General features: G+C 35.0%; 1 protein-coding gene across 2 annotated transcripts in view; it reads left to right on the top strand.

The window, feature by feature from the left end:
* Window positions 1-19776, top strand: part of tafa5 (TAFA chemokine like family member 5) — a 273343-nt gene that overhangs the window by 121969 nt on the left and 131598 nt on the right. For both annotated transcript variants that reach the window (XM_012958427.3, NM_001102899.1), the window contains 1 exon segment: window positions 15214-15363. In XM_012958427.3, coding sequence (XP_012813881.1) covers window positions 15214-15363 — 150 coding nt within the window.

Below are 19776 nucleotides of genomic sequence, written 5' to 3'. Positions count from 1 at the left end.
GTCAGTGTATTATGTGCCGTAACACCCCTTAACTATACAGAGACCCCCAGAAAACCATATAGTTTTGGAAAGTACACATTCTGACAAATCCAACAAGGGTAAAGAGTCTTTCTACACCAAAGTACCAATCTGCAAAGCTTTCCTAAAGTTATTGGTTTTTATGACATTTCAGAAAATCACCTAAAATTGTTGCAATTTGCCACATTTATCTCACACAATTTCTTGCGTACAAAGGCAAGTCACCCCAAATAGGAACATCTAAGGTCTACTGAACAGTTTGATGCCCAGTATGCATAGATATACCAAAGTCTGTGGTATGTACTGACCCCAAAATGAAAATAGCGCATACGGATTTCTCGCCTGCCAACTCAGCTTTTGCACAGAGCCCCCTGTCAGTGTATTATGTGCTGAAACCCCCCCAAACTATACAGAGACCCCCATAAAACCATATATTGTGTAAAGTACACATTCTGGTGAATTCAAAACAGGTAAAGTTATTTTTGTACACCAAAGTTACACATGGCAAAGCTATGCTAAAAACAGATCAGGAACACTTATACAGGGGAAAAAAATGCAATAAAACCACAAAAATTGTGCAAATCAGCGAAACAACAAAACAAGTCACACGACAGTGTAATTAGTGATCAGAATATCTGATCCAATAGTCACGCTGTCAAAATAAACAGTTTTTAGGGAAAAGAAACTAAAAACAAAGTGGTAAAAAAAAAAAAAGTGTTTGTGTATACATGTGTGAACATATGTAAAATTTGTGTGACAGTGTGTGTGTATATGAGTGTATATAAGTGTGCAAAATGAAAAAAAAAATAAAAACTGCTAAATGATGTGCTGTAAGTGTGTGTAAATGTATGTAAGTGTGTGTGTAAGTGGAAATAAAAACACCCTTACCTGTCCTGAAGCACCAATCGCAGTCCTGGTCCTCTTGCTGCATCCTGGAGTCGGCGTCCTGGAGGGGGCCGGCGCTTGGGGGGGAGCAGGAAGTTGGGCAACGCAGCAGACACGATGTGATCGCGTCTGCTGCTTATAGGGGGGTCCTTCGACGATCGCGTCGCAGGACCGATATGACAGTCCCCCTGGCTCGTTGCCCAGGGGGCTGTCATCCCCGCTGCAGAGAGTAGCCTTTATCTGCTAACAACATATGAGACACGTCGTTGTTAGTTAAAGCCTTTTACTGCCACGACGTATCTCATACGTCGTTGGCAGTATAAAGGTTAAATATAGAAAGACTATAGCCCATGCCCATGCAATTCTAATTGTATTACCTAAAATTAAGGTCTCTGGAACTGGGTCAGATTTCAGGTGTTTTGTGACCATTTTTTTTGCAAGGGAAAATGCCTACAGCTGACCCTTGCCACATTCCATAGATGTAAATGACAATTGCCAATTTGAGCTTTATATCTAAATTATAACTTTAATGGAGAAGTTTACTTTTAAATAAGCTTTCAGCATGTTATAGACAGACCTAAAATTGTCTTTAAATTATAGCTTTTGAATTATTATCAGAAATGGCAATAATTAATGAAAATATACGTAATGTATATTTGCACTGAAATACAGATTAACTGACATTCTTTGTAGCAGCATGTATGTTAGAAATTTGCATGTCTTTGTTGCTCGGGCAGGAGGCTGAGGTCAGTACAGCATGTGGCCTTTTGTTTTATGGACATCAGATACATCTGTGTATTCTAATATCCTTATTACTTAAAACAGCATATATTAAGCTGTATACCATTTAAATGAAATTAAAAGCTTTTAACAAAACCATCATTTTTTCTTTGTGGTTCTGTGAGTTGTTGTCTGGATTTGTAGATTGCTAAGTTTTTTCCCTTTATATTCAAGCTGGTAAAGTGCACCCACACAGTAGCATTCTTATAAAACTTTCATCATCATTAAAATAATAGCATGTTTTTCCCGAGTCTTACAAAGTAGAAAATAGGTCCATACTCAAGTGACTTTATCTTGCTAAAATTAACATTGACCGTATTTCACTTTGTGGGGATTTAGGGTAACGCCAAGTTTTGTCACCAACACCTGCACAAAAATATCTGAAAAACCTGAAAATACCTTTGTGTTGAAGACAGGTAGCATTTCCATATACAAAAAAGTATAGCTTTAATATAGATAGATAGATAGATAATGCAACAAATAGAAGCCGCTCTCACAAGACTTACGATAAAAAAAAATGAAAGTTTATTGAACAGAGGAAACTGATGTTTCGGCTGTAACACCAGACTTTCTCAAAACACAGTGCAAATGATCCATAAATACAAACAAAAAGTGTGGCTGGAAATTTCAACATTGTGACGTGTAGCAAACGTGAAATCGAGACACAGCCCGCTTTGGACCACCCACTCAGTCGAAACAATACCCCTAAATTAATACCCCAAATAAATACAAAAAATACAAAGTAAAAAAGAAACAAAAAGGAAAATGTATACAGTTATCTAGTGTGTTCCTTACTATATACTCAAAAGCGGCTACAATGCGTATATAAGAGTTGTCAAAAGATTGTAGGTAATATCATATAAGAACAAAGTGGGGAGAGGGTGAGATCAGTGGTAAGGCCAACCATGTCAAGGAGAATAAGGCCCCCACTACCAGAAGAGATAGAGGGACTTGGAAATAAAAGCAGTAAGTAGGTTATAATTCTGCCAATTTCCTCCAAAACACAGCCTGACAGATTTTTAGGGAAAGGGCTGGAACCCATTACACTGGTAGATGTGGAAGGCAAAGAATGGATAATAATGACTAGCACTACAGGCCACATTTTCTATTCCTGTTGAGAAAGATCACATAGCAGTTTGCCATAGGCAAAAAAAAAAAAAAATTCATTTCAAAACCATAACTGGCAAAATGTAATGCTTCTAATATATAACATGGCACAGTACAGCTGAATCTCTACATTGTTTTTTTATCTTGGCAAATCAGTATAACTGCAAAAAAAAAAACGAAACTGGTTCATAATATTTTTCTCTAATCATACAATTCACTGCTGCCCCATATGACTATCTTAGAATGAGCAGAGTGAAAAGTTCTGATTCATCCCTTGGAGCCTCTGGCTTTCCATCATAACAGATAGTCATTAGTGAGTTGTGTGGTTCTTCTGCATCCAATCCTTCCAACATCTGGAACTCAAAAATCCATTGCCTATACAGAATAGGGAAATGTTAACAAGTTGTAAATAATATATTTATATTATTCTCAAATCACATATTTGGGATTGAGCCTATATTCATTTCTTACCCAAGCATGTATGTATGTAGTTGCTTTTATGCATCGTATATGACCATATCCAGTAATGAAATATAACCATACAAAATTGGGGTATATTTTAGCGATTACTTCTTAAACTAAAGATTTTATCCTCTTTGGCTTAATTTGTTGTAAGAGAATGTATTATTATATCTATGCTGTAAAGCATACTAGAGAAGGTAAATGGGATATTTTTTAAATGGACTCAGTGATGCTATTTATATGCTTAATTGTGTCTTTGAAAACAAAACATATATATATACTATGCGTGTATCTGTATTAGCACATGTACACATTTTTCATGTAAGCTTAAAATAAAAAGAACTGGGTTCTTGCACACTGAAGCTTTGGGTCAGTCTCTGTGTGAGTCACATCTCATCTATTCCAATGTGTGATAAAGGTATCATGACTTTATGCTTGTACGGAAAAGGCAATAATACGTGCAGTACATTTTTTTCAGTCACAGACAGCAGTCTACTGCTATATAATGGATAAACACAAATAAGAAGCACAGTTCTTTTAAACTGTGTTAAAGGCAGGGGTAATTCTTAACAGCGTCTTGCATCATTGCTGACCCACTTTCTTTTTTTCCTAAACAACTCATTACACATTGAATTGCAGTTCTGTAATAGCAATTTAATGGAAAGTGACCTGGTACCTTTAAAGTTAGAAAATCATCTCTAGTTAAAGTAAAAATAGACTCTAGAGAAATGCACTTGGCTCATAATACTACCAATAATGAGCAGTGATGTAGCAAAATAAAATATTTTTAATTAACACATTAATTGACCACCTCATAAAGTGACAATGAATAAAACCATTACTAGATAAGTTTATAGGCACCGGCTAGGGGAAATATAAAAAGCATAAAAGCACTTATTGTGGATTGTAGAATGTGTCACTAGTACCAAGGGGAAAATAGCATTGTCTGTAGTGTAGTGTGTGCTTTGCAGACTAATATAGTTTCTATTACATTTTCTGAAAGACAGTTTTACCATACTTGTAGTAGGTATGACAGTGGTGTTGCATTGTAAGCAATCTATTTAGATACAAAGATTTTTGATGCAGTGCCCCATAAACCATAATTGGGCCCTTTGCTCTTTTTGAGCACTAAGTATTAGTTCTTTTGTACCTTTTTCGGGTTTTGCTTTTTCTTTAATTTATTTCCAGAGTGAGAAAGATAGGAAAGAGTTAGTTTAGGAGTCTGTGATGGGGTTATGGAAAAGACGGAAGGATAATGTATTGCCACCGATAAGCAGGAGAATCTAGGGAAGCTGTAAATTCTACATGAAAGTCCAAGAGCTAATACCCAAAACATCCATATGATCTGGGATGTAAACAGCATTGCACATTGTGTCTGTCTGTGCTATGATAAGTGCAGTGTCAATTTTGCGGCCCTCCCCAATTACCCTTCACCCTCTCACTTACCTCACCTCCCCTGTCAATACATATACACGACAACCTCTTGTGGATAGAAAAGGCCGCAGCCAATTTATTTACAACATTATAAGTTTGTTAAACAATAACATATTCCTGTAAATAAATAACATAACAGTCTCATTGGTAACCTCATAACAATAAGCCACTGAAGGCTGCTTTGTGGAAGCTGTCTCTGCCCCCCCCCACCGTCATCATTTTCCTGAGTTTAGGAACCCCCTTTTTCTAGCCACCACAGCCCCCATTTTCCACCAACCTATGGCTGTACTCACTAGCCTCCGTCTAACCTTTCGCCCTAACCTTGAGCTATTTCCGTCCTGGCTGCGACTAAGACCCCTCTAAGAGTCTATACCCTAAATACCCTTATCCCCCCCTTTTTAACTAAGGGAGGGAGGGTGGGAGCTGCTCGCTTCAAAATGGTTGCTTCGGCTTGCGCCCACCTCTTTTTGCCTCTTCCTTCCGCTCTCGTTCACTCCGCTCGGGAACTACAACTCCCACAATGCCTTGCTCCCTTAAAGACACAACTCCCCACCGGGCCTTTTCCTAGCCTTATCATGGCCCCGTGCCCCAACTCCTGCCTCGTTTAATTCCGGGGCCCCTTTCTCTGCACTCTGTTTGTGTCCATTGTGTTGCTCTTTGCTCTTACACTGCTTTTACTAGCAATAATGCAACAAACAGCACACACAGGAGAGCACAGCTGCCCACATGGAATTAGTCATGAACATGTCTTTGTGAAAGCCACCACACTGGTTGTTGTGATATCTCCTATGTATGGAATATTTTCGGTAGACTTCAGCTAACTGCCATCTAGTGGGAAAAAACAGCGCCTTTTTGGTAAAATTATTCAGTTACATTTAAAATGTGATAGCCTATGATTAAGTACCACTAAGGTACGAAACGCGTAAGGCTTCTCATTTTTTGTTTTATGTATGGATTAAATAAATGGTTAACTTTTTAACTAGTACAAGCTGCTCTTTCTAACTTTTTGACACTACCGTGGAACAGAGTGCCTGACTGCTTTTTTTCCTGTGAATTCCTATATGGCTCCCTAAGCTGAAGGTCTGGGGCATGTGCACCTGGACCCACCTCCATTGGGGGTAAGATCACACTAACTACTACCACTGCTATTACTGTGATAATTGTATGTGATACCTATTGGATGAATCAGTTACATCTGAACATGAGCATTTCAGTAATCAATTGCTCCAGAGATTCGAGCAATCATAACACTTAGAAGGATGGGCCTGGTATCCCAGTCTGACAATATCTATTCCTATATGCAACTATTTTCATGTGAAGAATATTGACTGAAGGACTGTGTACAGAGAAAGGGTGTCAATGGTACATCTTATAACTTGGAAAAGGTATAATTGTTCATATCTACTTAAAGGAGAAGAAAATTCACAATCACTTGTTATTTGTATTGACTTATCATCATTAAACAGAATGATAATCTACAGCTAAGTGCAGTCAATCACGTGAAAATTCATTAAAAAAATACTGGATTTTATATATAACTTATGATTAAGCAAACAGTATCAGAAGGTTCATGGCTAGCTATGGGTTTAACTGTGGCAATGGGGCACAATTAAACCAGTGATCTTTTTTATAATATAAATGTACCAAATCAGACCTTTTACATTACACAAAGCAACAGAATAGTCTGTGTAAAAATGAATTAACTGCATAATATATATTTATTTCTTAAAGATTTAGATTTTTTAAATGAATCATAATGCATGGGCCATAATATGAAAATGTAGAAAATAGAGTCAGAACAGTTTGCAGGGGGACATTTTACAGCTATCCATTCACTTAATTTTTTAAATAAATATTTATCATAGGGTGATCTTTCTGTTTCAGCTGTAAAACTTCCCAGAACTGTTTATTTTCACCCTAACGAACAAGCCGTATGAAAACTGAGATATAAAATGTGAACAAAAATCTTTTTGATTTAATTTAAGACTTTTAAAGAATCATTTTGATTGCATTTCCAGAAGAATGTTTCTAAAACCATTCAAGGTTAAAGTAGAAAAAAACAGAAATAAGGAGTGATCTGTACATGTAAAATGCTTTTAGAGTAGACTGTTCTTTCCAAATACAGTAACCATGAGAACAAGAGAAATAATAGATATGTATACATAACAATGTAGTCTGTGGGTATCTTAAAAATGTTTGTTCAAAGTATATGTGTTGCATCTGAAAAGACATTTTGTGCCCCAAAAAAGCTCCCATCTCTAGCTTTAGAAAGAAACAATAATAATACCAATAAAACATTTTGTTTTGCAGTATTCTTAGATGTGTGGTATTTATTAAAAAGTGATTTTATTAAAATGAGTTTACTCTTCTAATGCTTTAATTCCGGATCTCTATTATCAAGAAACCCATTATCTAGAATATTTTAAGTAGAGCCCTGCTTCAGCAAAGAAGCCTTAATTTTGATAGATTTGCCATGCTCAGTAATAACACATCAATGATGCTTTTATACTCAGTATTTCTGAAAGACCTGTTATCCACAAAACACCATGTCCCAAGCATTCTAAATAAGAGAGCCTATGTCTGTACCTGTAGTTAGAAAGATTATTTATAGTCAAGTGTATCTCTGTGTAAAAAGTCTTTTCACTCTAGCTAGCAATATGTCTGTCATACAGCAAATTTATAAAATTCCTGATTTAAAACCAGAAGTAAATTAGTGATTTTCTATTTGTGTAATAAAAATATACTAAGTAGTTTCTATTCCAATAATCCTCTTACAACTGCAAAAAATGATTCCACTATTAATAGGTACATTAAATCTGCACAAAGTTAACTGGTGAAACTGTTCTTAACAAGAAAAAGACTAACATTGTCATTGTCTCTACTGGAGCAGAAATAAACTTGAATCAGAATCACCGTCAACTCCTGTTTTTTTCCCTATCTTTTCATCTCTTGCATACATCTTTAGCGCAATGACTGTTTTTCCCTACCTTTATACCAATTATTATAACAAGCACAGCTTTTGTCTACTTTCTGTGCTCCCTCTAGAGAAGCACAATGGAAATAGTAATTCTCAGTGGCTTTCTTGTACCACATTAAATCTTTATGAAGTCAAAGATTTTGAATTTGCATTTTTACACAATTACAAGGCCATAGGATAAAGTCATGGTTGACACAAAAAATGTGTTTGCTCTCTATTCAGCATTTCAGGATTGCTAAAGTTTCTAAGATTTTTTTTTAAATATTATTATTGTTATAATTAAAATTTCTTCTGCCTGTTGATGATTTCATTCCTAGACATGGCAAATGCTGTAAACAAAAGACATTTACTTACTCCAGTGTTCCTGAGTATTAGAACAACATACAGCTGTCTAGAGCAACAATTTCCTGGAATAGAATATATTAGACAATTATTTTGGTGCAATATTCCAAGTACATTCTCTTTAATGTATTGTGTGTAAGAATGTTTTTCTTTTTTAGCTCTAAGGTGCTTAAACAACTTCTTAAACGATTAACATATGTTTTCCCAAATAAGAAACTGTAAAAATAAGGTTAATAATCAGAATCTGCATTATATGAGGGTCATCTGCACATTAGTGTATACCAAAATCCTGTACCATGAAAATCCTTTTCATGTTCTTAAGATCAATCATAAAAAACGGTTCTGACCAGTAGGAGAAGCAGTCAGCGCAAATAATTGAACAATGATTATCAGTATATCAGTGTGTTGTATCAAAGCAACATCTCTTGGTACCTAGTTAGCCACATAAAGATTGCTTGGATGCCTCTACCTGCTCATATCTTAGAAGGATTTGGGTATTGTAAATCATAGCTATATGTGTAACCAGGAGACAGTGAATCATTTTTATTAAGAGTTGTTTAACTGCCTGTTTATGGCTATACAGTATGTAGAAAGCCGAAATCTGATCATTAGTATGGAAGAAAAATGCTTTCATTTAGCTAGCTAAAATATCATTCTGAACATAAAAGTTTTCTGATACTGTATGTGATGTAAAATCACATGTCGTGTAACAGTGCCTTGGTTTTGAGCAATTTTTAACAGCGACACAAGTGAAATAGTACCTTTGTTTTTCATGCAGAGCAAAGGCAACTAACCTTTTTTATATTGAGCTGCCTCAGTCTGGACAATCATCCTAGCATTTTATATATCTCAAGAAGGTATCTTTTACAGATATCTAAAAAAAAATGAAAAAAATCCTATGGTTTTAAGTTTTAAGTAGGACTTGGTCTAACCAATATTAACGCAGAACATTGGGCTGCTATGGGTTACAAGACCCTGTGCAAGCCTAACCTTATCCTAAATATTCATGCAACTATAAAATTAGACAAGGTTTTTAATACAAATTAAACTGAAAATGTTTGGTGTATTTCAAAATCTTTTTTTATACACCTTTATTGAAATGCAAACATTCAAACACATTCCTCCTTCCTCGTTTTCAACACATATTATTTTTACATTGATGTTAATGTTACGATTTAACTTGTTACAGTTAAAGCTGAATCCATTTCTTGGTTATAAGATATTTAACTACATATCATCTTGATTGTAAAAGGTTAAGAAGACAACTACAATAAATTAGCACCTATCCTGCATTCAGGGAGACTAAGGGAGTAATTTATCAATCCTCAGATTGGAATTTTTGTCGTGATTCAACATTTTTTTACCCTAAAACTCATGATTTCAAATTAGAGCTTCCAAAACTCAAATGTTCGGTATTTATTAAGCACAATAAAATTACAAAAACTTGCAAGTTCATGTAGAAGTCAGATGGAGATATCCTAGGCAAAATGTATGGAGATTTTAAACATTTTCAGAGTAGATTTACTGAATATGATGGGTAAAAGACAAAATCAAGAATTTTTTTTTTGTTAGTTTAATTTGATCAAGTTTTTTTATATTCACATTTTTGAATAAAAACATTTATGTTTGATAAAATTTTGAGTTTATTCGAATTGAAGAAAAGACTCTAGGGTAATGAAGTCACAGAAAATGTGCAGTTAGGTAATAATACTTACTTCAAACATTCATACTGGGCATTACCTATTTACCATTTGTTCATTAAAGAAAAGAAACTAAATAGGATTAAAAAAATGTTAATAAAAATTCCAGAGGTCCCTATTTAATTGGCAGTTTATATGCAAACAGCAGTTTAACCAACAGGTTAAATGATTATCATTTCCTTGTTGTGAGGATTAGAACTTTTTGCATATTTGGTGTAACTGGTGTGGATAGAAGATGTTTGTTGTCGAACTTAAAAAATATTCGGTATGGAAAACCTGTGGAAATCATGTGGATCTGCTTCTAAGCCTTTTCTCACAACCATGAATAGATGGCTTAAAGAAATCTCTTTTGTGTCTCTGTGAAATAGCAAGTAGGGGTTTTTAATGGTGGTCCTTCTTCATTAAACATTCTTATGGCTGGGAAAGTATACTCCTTTTGCAGTGATTTAAATAATGCACATTTACTAAATGTTAATTTTTATGAGGCTTGTTAAACCCTTCAACATTTAATTTTTATTTACACAGCTAATGATGTGTTACCTGCTTAAAGCATTTATTTAAAGAAGGATCTTAATTGTTTTGTGATTCTTGGCCAAAGGTTTAAAAGCCTCTAGACTGAATAGGAAGAAAACAATTATCAGTGACTAAGAGGCAGGCAAATCTAGTATATAAAGTGCTTGTTATCCATTAAAAATCCTCAGCATAACAAGTCTTCAGCTAAAAAATAAAATCCCTAAATAATTAGCAGCAAACTGACCTTCCCTGCTTTTTGCTTATGAAGCTATTCATCTTTAGAAGAAAACACTACACAGACTGAAGGTATGCTGGAGTGGCACTTACAATTTTAAAACTTAAAATACCAATAAAGCTCTGAGTCTAAAGTCTATCTGGTTTGGTCCAAAATGCTCACAGATAGATAAATTCATATACAATAGACTGCGGAGACTTATTCCCTTCCTTCCAACCTTAACCCCCCCCCCCCTCTGATGAACCCAGCTGACATAAGAAAAACACAATGACACCGTTTTGGTGGGTGGAGTTCGGCCACAGCTTTATTAAAGAATCCAACATCAGAAAAGTCCTTGCCATGTATTTCAAACTTTACCAAACATCTTAACGACTGCAGTGGGCATGTGGAAACCATCAAACAACACCAGAGATTAAATAGCCAAGGACTATCACCCGCCATATGCTGTGACAAACCAGACATATACAAATATATGTAACTTTCAGAATTTACTGACCTACCAGTCACCAGCTAAATGCGCTTAAACAGGGAGGGGGGAGGGAGATGCCGCTCCGTGTGTAGTGTGAGGTGAGAATGTGATGCTGCGCTGGGAGCTGACAGGCAACAGGGGGAGGGGTGAGTGTGGGGTCTATTCTTTTCCAGCCCAATGCCTTACCAAATTAACCCTTCAGGTGCCGGAGGGAATTGAGCCCCAGCTAGCTCCACAGTCCCTCCGCGCTTTCATGAAGTATTTCAGTGCTCTCTACTCTGCATTGTTACAAATACAGTAGGAGTAACAGTATGCCTCCATACTATCTTGTAATAATGTGGCCTTAATGATATTATTGGTTGGCTTGATTCTTTTATGCAGTGTAAAAAATATGTATAGTCAATATGTGCAGTCAGTTTTAGTGTACATTAATCTCAGCGGAAAGGGTTTTCCAGATGGTTCTTTATATCAGTAGGGGCAGCTGAATGTTTTGCTTGTATATAACACATAATAAAAATTACAGTCTGGAGTAAAGTATTTATATACATTGGTGATCATTTATTATGCTCCCCTAACACATATGTCCATGTTTTTTGCTAATTTAGCAGTTTACTCATTATGTACACCATGTTTCCAAAACTTTCTAGCCATACCATTTAAATAATGGAATTAGCTATTTAAAGGAGAACTAAAGTGTAACTGAAGAAGTAGGTTTGAAATGTTGTATATTATGTTTTGGGCTTCTATACCAGCCCAAGGCCACCACAGCCCTTTAGCATGGAACATCTGTGCCTCCAAAGATGCCCCAGTAGCTCCCCATCTTCTTTTCTACTGATTCCCTGCACATGCTCTGTGCTGCTGTCTGTTACTGAGCTTAGAGACTGACTCACAATATACAGTATATACAGAATATAAATGCCACAATGAACAGCTGATTAGTTATTAATAAAGATAATTACTGCATGAGAGCTCTGAAACCAGTGCAATTGGCATCAGAATTTAATAATCAGCCCTGTAGTATCAGCTTATATGACAGAAAAACCTAATTTTCTGCTTGATAATTTGCAACAACCCCTAAGCTCAGCTTCTCAACAGCTGCTCAGAGTGCACTGAGTATGTGAGTGTTGCAGACACATTCCAAGATGGGGAGCTCCTGTGACAACTGTAGAGACCTGAATCATTGCTGCTATTGAGGTGCTGAACCTTTAGGCCAGTGCAATAACTTTAGTATATAAAATATGGCATATTTATTTTTAGGGTTTAGTTCTCCTTTAAGGCACACCCAATCATTTACCCACAGCCATGTAATCAGCAACAAACATTGGCAGTATAATGCTCTCAACATGGCATCAGAGAGTGCTGATAATGATTTATCATCTTGAGGAAGCCCTTCCCAGAAGAGTAGAAAACGTGAAAACAAAGGAACTTTATGTGAATTATAGTATTGGAATAAGATGTTAGACATACAGTTGTGCAAATAACTATGGTGATATAATTACAGGTCTGGAATCTAAAATAATAGGGACTAAAAGGAGCCTGTGGAAGATGGCCTCCCCATAATTTGGAGCTTTGTGGATAACAGGAAAGAGAGACTGACACAGGAAGAACATACTTTTGAAGAAAAAAAGATCCCTTTTTTATTTATAAATGAGGTGCAAATTATCCAATCAAGCCACAGAATGGCTCTTAAAGACATCATATACTCTATGTACTTTAAGCAAGCAGAGAGGCTGAATTCTTGATTAAACTACACAACACTTTAGAAACATTTTGAAGTGCTGTGCCAAAAGCCATCCCCCACCTATTTTCTAATACTGTAGTGTGGATGAGATTTGTCACAAACTTTCAAGGGCAATTAAGAAAGAGCATAGTATGTACAATGTACAATTTATTACATACAATTTTCTTTATTGGATTGTAAAAATTAATAGAAAGGTTTCTTACAAACTGAAAATGCACTTTTCAGCTGATGAATATTAAACATGACTTACCTTTGCAAGCACTTTTGGTGCTTAATGAGCTCAAATACTTGATCATGTAACACTTTCATGTCTAATTTGCAATTTAGCAGTCTCACAACTGTAGGTGCAAGTCCTTAACTGAAAAGCACAACAACAAAGATAATGACATGTAAAATATATGCAGCTTTACTTTATGACCTAGTTAAAAGCTGGTTCCAAAGTTTCAGTGACAAAGTGCTGATGCTGAGATCTGCATATACCATAAAGCCACTGGGATGAGCATTTTAAAGAGTCAATAGGTGGTAAAAGTACAATCCATCCACCTTGGGGACATTGTGTAGGTCACTTGAATTACCATTGCCAGTAAAAGGAATACATATCTCTGTGCTCAAATAATATGCTTCTTGATTTACATTCTTACTGCCCTTTGCAAAAAAAAATCAACATGGAACAATATCTGGATTTAACTTAAGGAAATCAAAGAAAAAGAAAAGGAAAACACTAATAATATAGCACAAGTATAAATCAAAGTAGGTGACTATTTTTAAACAAAAATCAAAGTATCATTTAAAACCTTCACACTAAAGTTTAATATAAAAGAATAGCATATATGCTTAATCCGTGTTGTACAGTATATACGTTAATATATTAACAGTTGTTCTGCAGGTTGGGAAGTATTTTTTTTCTTTTACTGCAGAACTCTACAATGTCATACAGGGCAGGTTTGATGTAAGGTAAGAAAGGTTATATGTCCTGGGACACCATGCCTCTGAGGAAGTCCTTTGGCGAGGAAGATCCTAGTACAAAGTGCATAATGTTATATGTGTTAGATCACTTCAGTATGTAGGCTGGTTGGTACTGGTTGTCGGCTTTTCCTAATTTAATGTTTTTCTTTTTTGTTTTTTTTTTTTTAAATTGAGGTTTTTAATGCTCCTCATTGATGGGCTTATTTGAAATAACTGAAAAATTAAAAATGTATTTAAAAAAAATGAATATATTTTAATTAACTTGAGAATAGATGCATCTCTCCAAGTAACTGGTCCTAGATTGGGTGGCATTTTAACATATATAATGAAAAGTGGATAACATAGGTGAAGACAAACTACTGGATTTAACAATTTTGCAAATAATATTTGGGCATACTCTATACAATCAGTCCAGATATGCAGTCTAGGGCTCTTATAGCAGAAGAATGGCTAATTATGGAGAGGCTAACTTCAATAATACGTCAAAATGAAGTGTGTAATTGATTATTAAATATATGCATGCCTCACATGTGATTTGCTTAATGTATTTTTAGGATGAAATAGCAGCCAAAACATATGGTAATAATGTGGTATAAAAGTTTTGATGCCACATCCTTTCCATGTAACTCCCTTTTTATTGCCATCTGTATTACCAAAACTATCTGTGACTTCCATAACCATATATACAACATATCTTGCCCTTACCTTTTTAACAATATTGTATGATGAGCCTCAGTCAAATGTTATTTGTTTAGCTTGCATTAAGTCAAAGGCATGAAAAAAACTGTGTAAATGGGTAACAGATTACAACAAATGTGTTTTAGCATAAAAAAGTAGAAAATACTTGCTTTACAATCACTGTTATAAATAAGAGCAGTTTCCTCATTAACAGCAGTTTTTCACCTTCATTAAATACTGCATAATTCATACATTTCACACCTGGTAGGATAATAATTCCCAATTACAATGGCTTTTAAACATATAGACTGTATGTGCTAATGCAGTCTACTCATCCAGAAGATGCCATGCTCAAGCCTTTTTACATATGAATTTTACTGAATGTTATCTCAAAAAATAGAAATAGAAATAAAATAGGTCACTCTGTTTAACCCCTTAATGTTCTTCTGATGTTTTTGAAAACACCCAATAAATTTTATTTTTAACAGAAATATATATTCTGCCTGTGTAACCATAGAGGAATGATCTAATCTTGTGCTAGAATCCACAAGGTTAATAACTGGACATGAAATACTTGATAGCCAGGTTTAATGAAGCTATAAAGCAATAGTCCTGATTCCTCAACATATCTTGGATTTATTATAGCATTAACCAGCTACATGAAACACACTCCTGACTCTCAGGGCACCTACTCTGTAGACCACTACAATTTTCTTGACAGAATCAGTTTCTTGGGTTTTTTTTGAGGAAAAAATCACCAGCATTCTCCAGCTTATTTCCCTTTTTTATCTTATTTCCAATCTTGTGAAATGTTCCTTACAGTATAAAGCACCACTGTATTTTAAAGTAATTGATTGCTTCTAGTTCACTTAGTGACTTTGGTACCTGTTGCTGACTTTTTTCCAGGTCAGTTGGCTGCAGGTACATGTGAGGTTGTTACATACGACAGAGATAGCAGCCAGCCACGGAGGACTATAGCTCGACAAACAGCGCGCTGTGCGTGTAAGAAAGGACAGATTGCCGGCACAACAAGAGCAAAGCCAGCCTGCGTAGATGGTAAGAAGACTAAATCCATCTTATTAATATAAAAGAGTGTAAACTTATTAAGTTGAAGTAATAAATGTGCAAAATTTTTATTCTATATGTGTAAATGAAACAAATAAAAATGGATTAATGTGCTGGCTTGCTGTCTTGTACATGGGATTTCATGGGTTTTAAGAATATGAATCTTGACAATTGCCATGAACAGTTAATGAACTTGTGGAACTGTGGAAACACATTATCAGATGAAACCGGGCATGTAAACTTTACCCAGTAGTCTTAGTTTGCAGTGTAAAAATTTTAGTTTAGATTCACAGATTTGTCACCCCTAGGCTAATGTGACTGCTCATGGGTGAAAGTTAATGTTGTTAGGATAAATCACTTGCAGCGTAAGTGCCGTATATCGTATATTCTTTTTATATCTAGTATTTTGTTTCTCATTAAAAGTATCAGTGTTTATAACTCAATAGCAGCCTGCAGCCTGCCAAAATGTTAATGCTGTTAGTAAGCGAGTTTTTATGGAAGGGTTGCAATATCTTGCTACGTAACAAGTATTTGCTGAAACTGACAGGATACAAATGTTATCACTTTAATTGTATATTTGTTACGTGTCTTTCTGGCTGTTTATAAGGATATAAGGAGTAGCCAACAAGATCAGCGATCATTTAATAGAAAAAAGAAAGGGAACAAATCAAATATGCTTGCCACTGAAAGGGTATTGGAACAATAATATATGTGTAAATTGACATTTTTAAAATTTTTAATAATTGCCTCTCCAACATTACAGAGTAAGCAGTGCCAACTACATTTTCCACCTGTCAACATAATGTTCACTATTTATATGAATCATGGTATCTGTAGTTTGGAAAGACAACAAATATACAGTTATGGGCAGATTTTAATGAAGGCATCAATGAATTTGCCAACAAAAAATAGTATAGAGTTATTATACATGAGGTTGGCACTTTATTTATTATGCCATGTGTTTTGGAGTTATTATACAGATGATTGCCACTATATTTATATTACCATGTGTTTTGGGAGCATTTTATATGGAATTAGAATTGTTTTTATCCTGTCATGCATTCTGGGGTATTATACATGGAAATGGCCATGGGGCAGTATAAAGCAATCTGTGTAAAAATGACTTTAAAAATCACCCTTTGTCTAAACACAGTGCTGCTTCCTAATACTACTGTGCCTTTATCGGCTCCCTTGTCTAAGGCCACATTCTCTTGGCTAATGTGAATTATATTATATGATTTAAATTATATCAATGTCTTTATACTGCCATTTTCAAAACATCAGCTTTGGCTTTCTAAGGCTGTATGCACAGGGAGCAGCTTTTAACTGAGGTATAAAGGTATAACGATGGGTAAAGAAGAACCTTGGGGGGGGGGTAGGAATTTATCACTACTCTCTTATGGCAGATATGCCAGTTGGTATTTGGTGTACCAACATTAACTTACAACCAATATATTGTTACAATTAAGGCTTTACTTTTTTACTTCTTGCATACATTCCTTTTTACTCTTTTTCTGTCTCTCCTTTTTTGTGGCTTTCTCGTATATCTTTTTTTATAATTTCATATTTTCTTTTCTCCTGTCTTTCTTGCGTAACTTTATCTTTAGAATGTTCCCCTTTCTTTTCTTATAACCCCTTACCCCCTCACACCCTCTCTCCTATTTCTCTGTAAAGTACTCGGCACTGCCTACTGAATAAATTCATTAGCAGCCCAGTGGTTTTGCATAACTTAAACATGCTGGCATGTGTTTCAACCCCTCCCAAATAATATGAATGACCCAGAATCATTTGCATAACACATTAAACCTGACTGTCTTGCCAACTGAATATAGATTACTGGAAATATAATGCACACACGTAACTTCTAATAATGTTGAAGCAGCATCAGCACTTTGAGTATTATGAATTTCAAGAATGTGCAATTTACCGTCAGTTCTATCTGGTAAGATAGTCAGATATATTGTATGTGGCTTCTAACATACTTAGGGCTAAGGCACACATGGCATTCTGATTATTAGTATCTTGTGGTGGCGATCAAAAATCCATATTGGGTTGAATTAATGTTTTATTGATTTTTTTAGTAGACCTAAGGTATGGAGATTCAAATTACGGAAAGACCCCTTATCCGGAATACCCTTGGTCCCAAGCACTCTGGATAATGGATCCTATACCTGTACTAAAACACTGTGTGGGCCATAGTCGTTAAGGGACCAACAGTTATGGGAAGTATTCAGATTCTTGCTTCTATGCAGAAAGACTGAGAGAACATCCCACTAGTGATCAACATTTTTCACCAAAAAAAGTTTTTTGCTGTGGTAAAATAATATATATACATATACATACATATGTGGTAAGTGAAAAGTGAAAAAATGCCCATTGACTTCAAGGTGTTTCGCAAATTTTTGCCCTTTTGTTAATTTTTGGAAGTGGGACAGATTTGCTTATCATTACAACAGCATGTACCCTGGAGACTTCAGACAGTAGGATATTTGCTGATTTTAAAAACTCTTTTTCTTTATTATTTAAAAGCAAAATCCATTCCATATTGCCTTCTATATGCCTGAAAGTTTTGCTTTAAGTTTCTATGAAGATTTTCATTCATCCAGGTCATGGTATATCTAGTATAAATAAATTTAAAGCAACTGGACTTGTTTGGTAATCATTGAAGACGTTTCACTACTCATCCAAGCAGCTTCTTCATAAGGTGAACTGAAGAAGCTGCTCGGATGAGTAGTGAAACGTCTTCAATGATTACCAAACAAGTCCAGTTGCTTTAAATTTATTTATACTAGATATTTTGCTTTAAGTGCTTCTCAGTCAATCACTGACTTTGCTGCAATGTAATTTATATAGAGTACAATCCTAACTGTGCATACTGCAAAAGAAAATGACTATTCACTGTACATGTCAAGCATATTAGAAGTTACAAAGGAGTTCTTGACCATGAGAAGGCTCAAGACTGAAGTGCCTCTCAATAGGAAATGGAGCTTCATGGTGACTTCTAATATTTCTTCATATTTTTATTCTGTAAATTATTATTGTTTATTTTTGAAGTTTAAACTACATGTGTGATAAAGAATATAAACATGTCATCATAAGAGTATCTGTTTTGAAACTTCCCATGTAATAAAAGCATACCTACCATACTCATATGTATGTAATGCATACTAGACAATTTTTACCAGTAAGCACCAGTGCTGGAATTGTCAGTGGTTATTATTATGGTTAAAATCATCAATCATATGTTAATGTTACTAGCACCAACCAGATAGAATAATTATTATTATAGTTATTTCTTATTATTTTATTTACACTTTTTAGTTTTCATAGACCCATTGGTGCACACAAGGTATTTATTTATGATTTCAATGCTATGTGTGTTGATCTAGTAAATATTATTGATCAGGTTTGAAACATATGCAAATGACAATTCTTAAACATTAAACTCTAATAGTAACCTTATAAATGCCAACAAAAGATTACAAGCTAGGATGAGAGAATTGGGCATGACATTAGAAATAATGCTGTTCAGAAGAAACTTTTATGTCACAGTGCCCTTCCTGTTTTTTAAACACTACAGTTCTGTAAAAAGCAAGGCACACCAATAAATGTTAAAATATGTGGTTTTATTGAGATATACTGTAACAAGCCTCTTACGTTTTTTATGTTAGCCTGTTCTTGGAAATTTTGGTTTTAGGGGAGAACTTAGGAAAAAGATGTAATAATCATTATTATAACCATATTAGTGGAAGATTATAGATACATTTTATCAAGTTTAAACATTGCAGTTTCATCACTGGTAAAACAATGTATGAACATATACTTAAGGAACACAGAAAATGTGTTGTGGATTTTGAACTTTATTTTTCTGGTTTGAGACCATGTTCCTCTTTTACTGCTGTGGTTCATCATTAGATTGTATTTCACAAGGAACAAATGTCTCTTGAAGACTGAATGTAGCAAGTTGCTCAGAGAATTCATTTGTCAACTTACCTGTCTAAATCTGCTATCAAACACAGACGGGATAAAAGTAGTGTGATTCTGCTTTTGGGGATGGAAGGACAAATAGGCATTGTGTTTAAAGATGGTTTAACCAACACATGTCAAGTCACTTTCACTGACTTTGTTTATTGTTTAGATATTGTAAACTATTATTTTTTCTTCTTTACACAAAGCACAACGCAACAGCAACCTTGGAAATGGACAAAAGTCATTTCAGTTTTTGAATGTAGACTGAGACCCCAAAGTAAATAATAAAGGTCATATATTTATTTGATTTTTGTTTTTCTTTTATAAGAGAGCCATTTGTCTATGCTGTCACAGTGTTCTCAGGGAATCCAGATGTAGAAGATGCTGTCTAAACAAACAAGCTTAACTTATGTGAAGAGAAGCATTTGCATTGAT

Source organism: Xenopus tropicalis, chromosome 3, assembly GCF_000004195.4.
Source record: "Xenopus tropicalis strain Nigerian chromosome 3, UCB_Xtro_10.0, whole genome shotgun sequence".
In the NCBI taxonomy this organism is placed as follows: domain Eukaryota; kingdom Metazoa; phylum Chordata; class Amphibia; order Anura; family Pipidae; genus Xenopus; species Xenopus tropicalis.
Note: the sequence above shows the minus strand (reverse complement) of the source record. Positions and strands in the feature narration are given on the sequence as shown.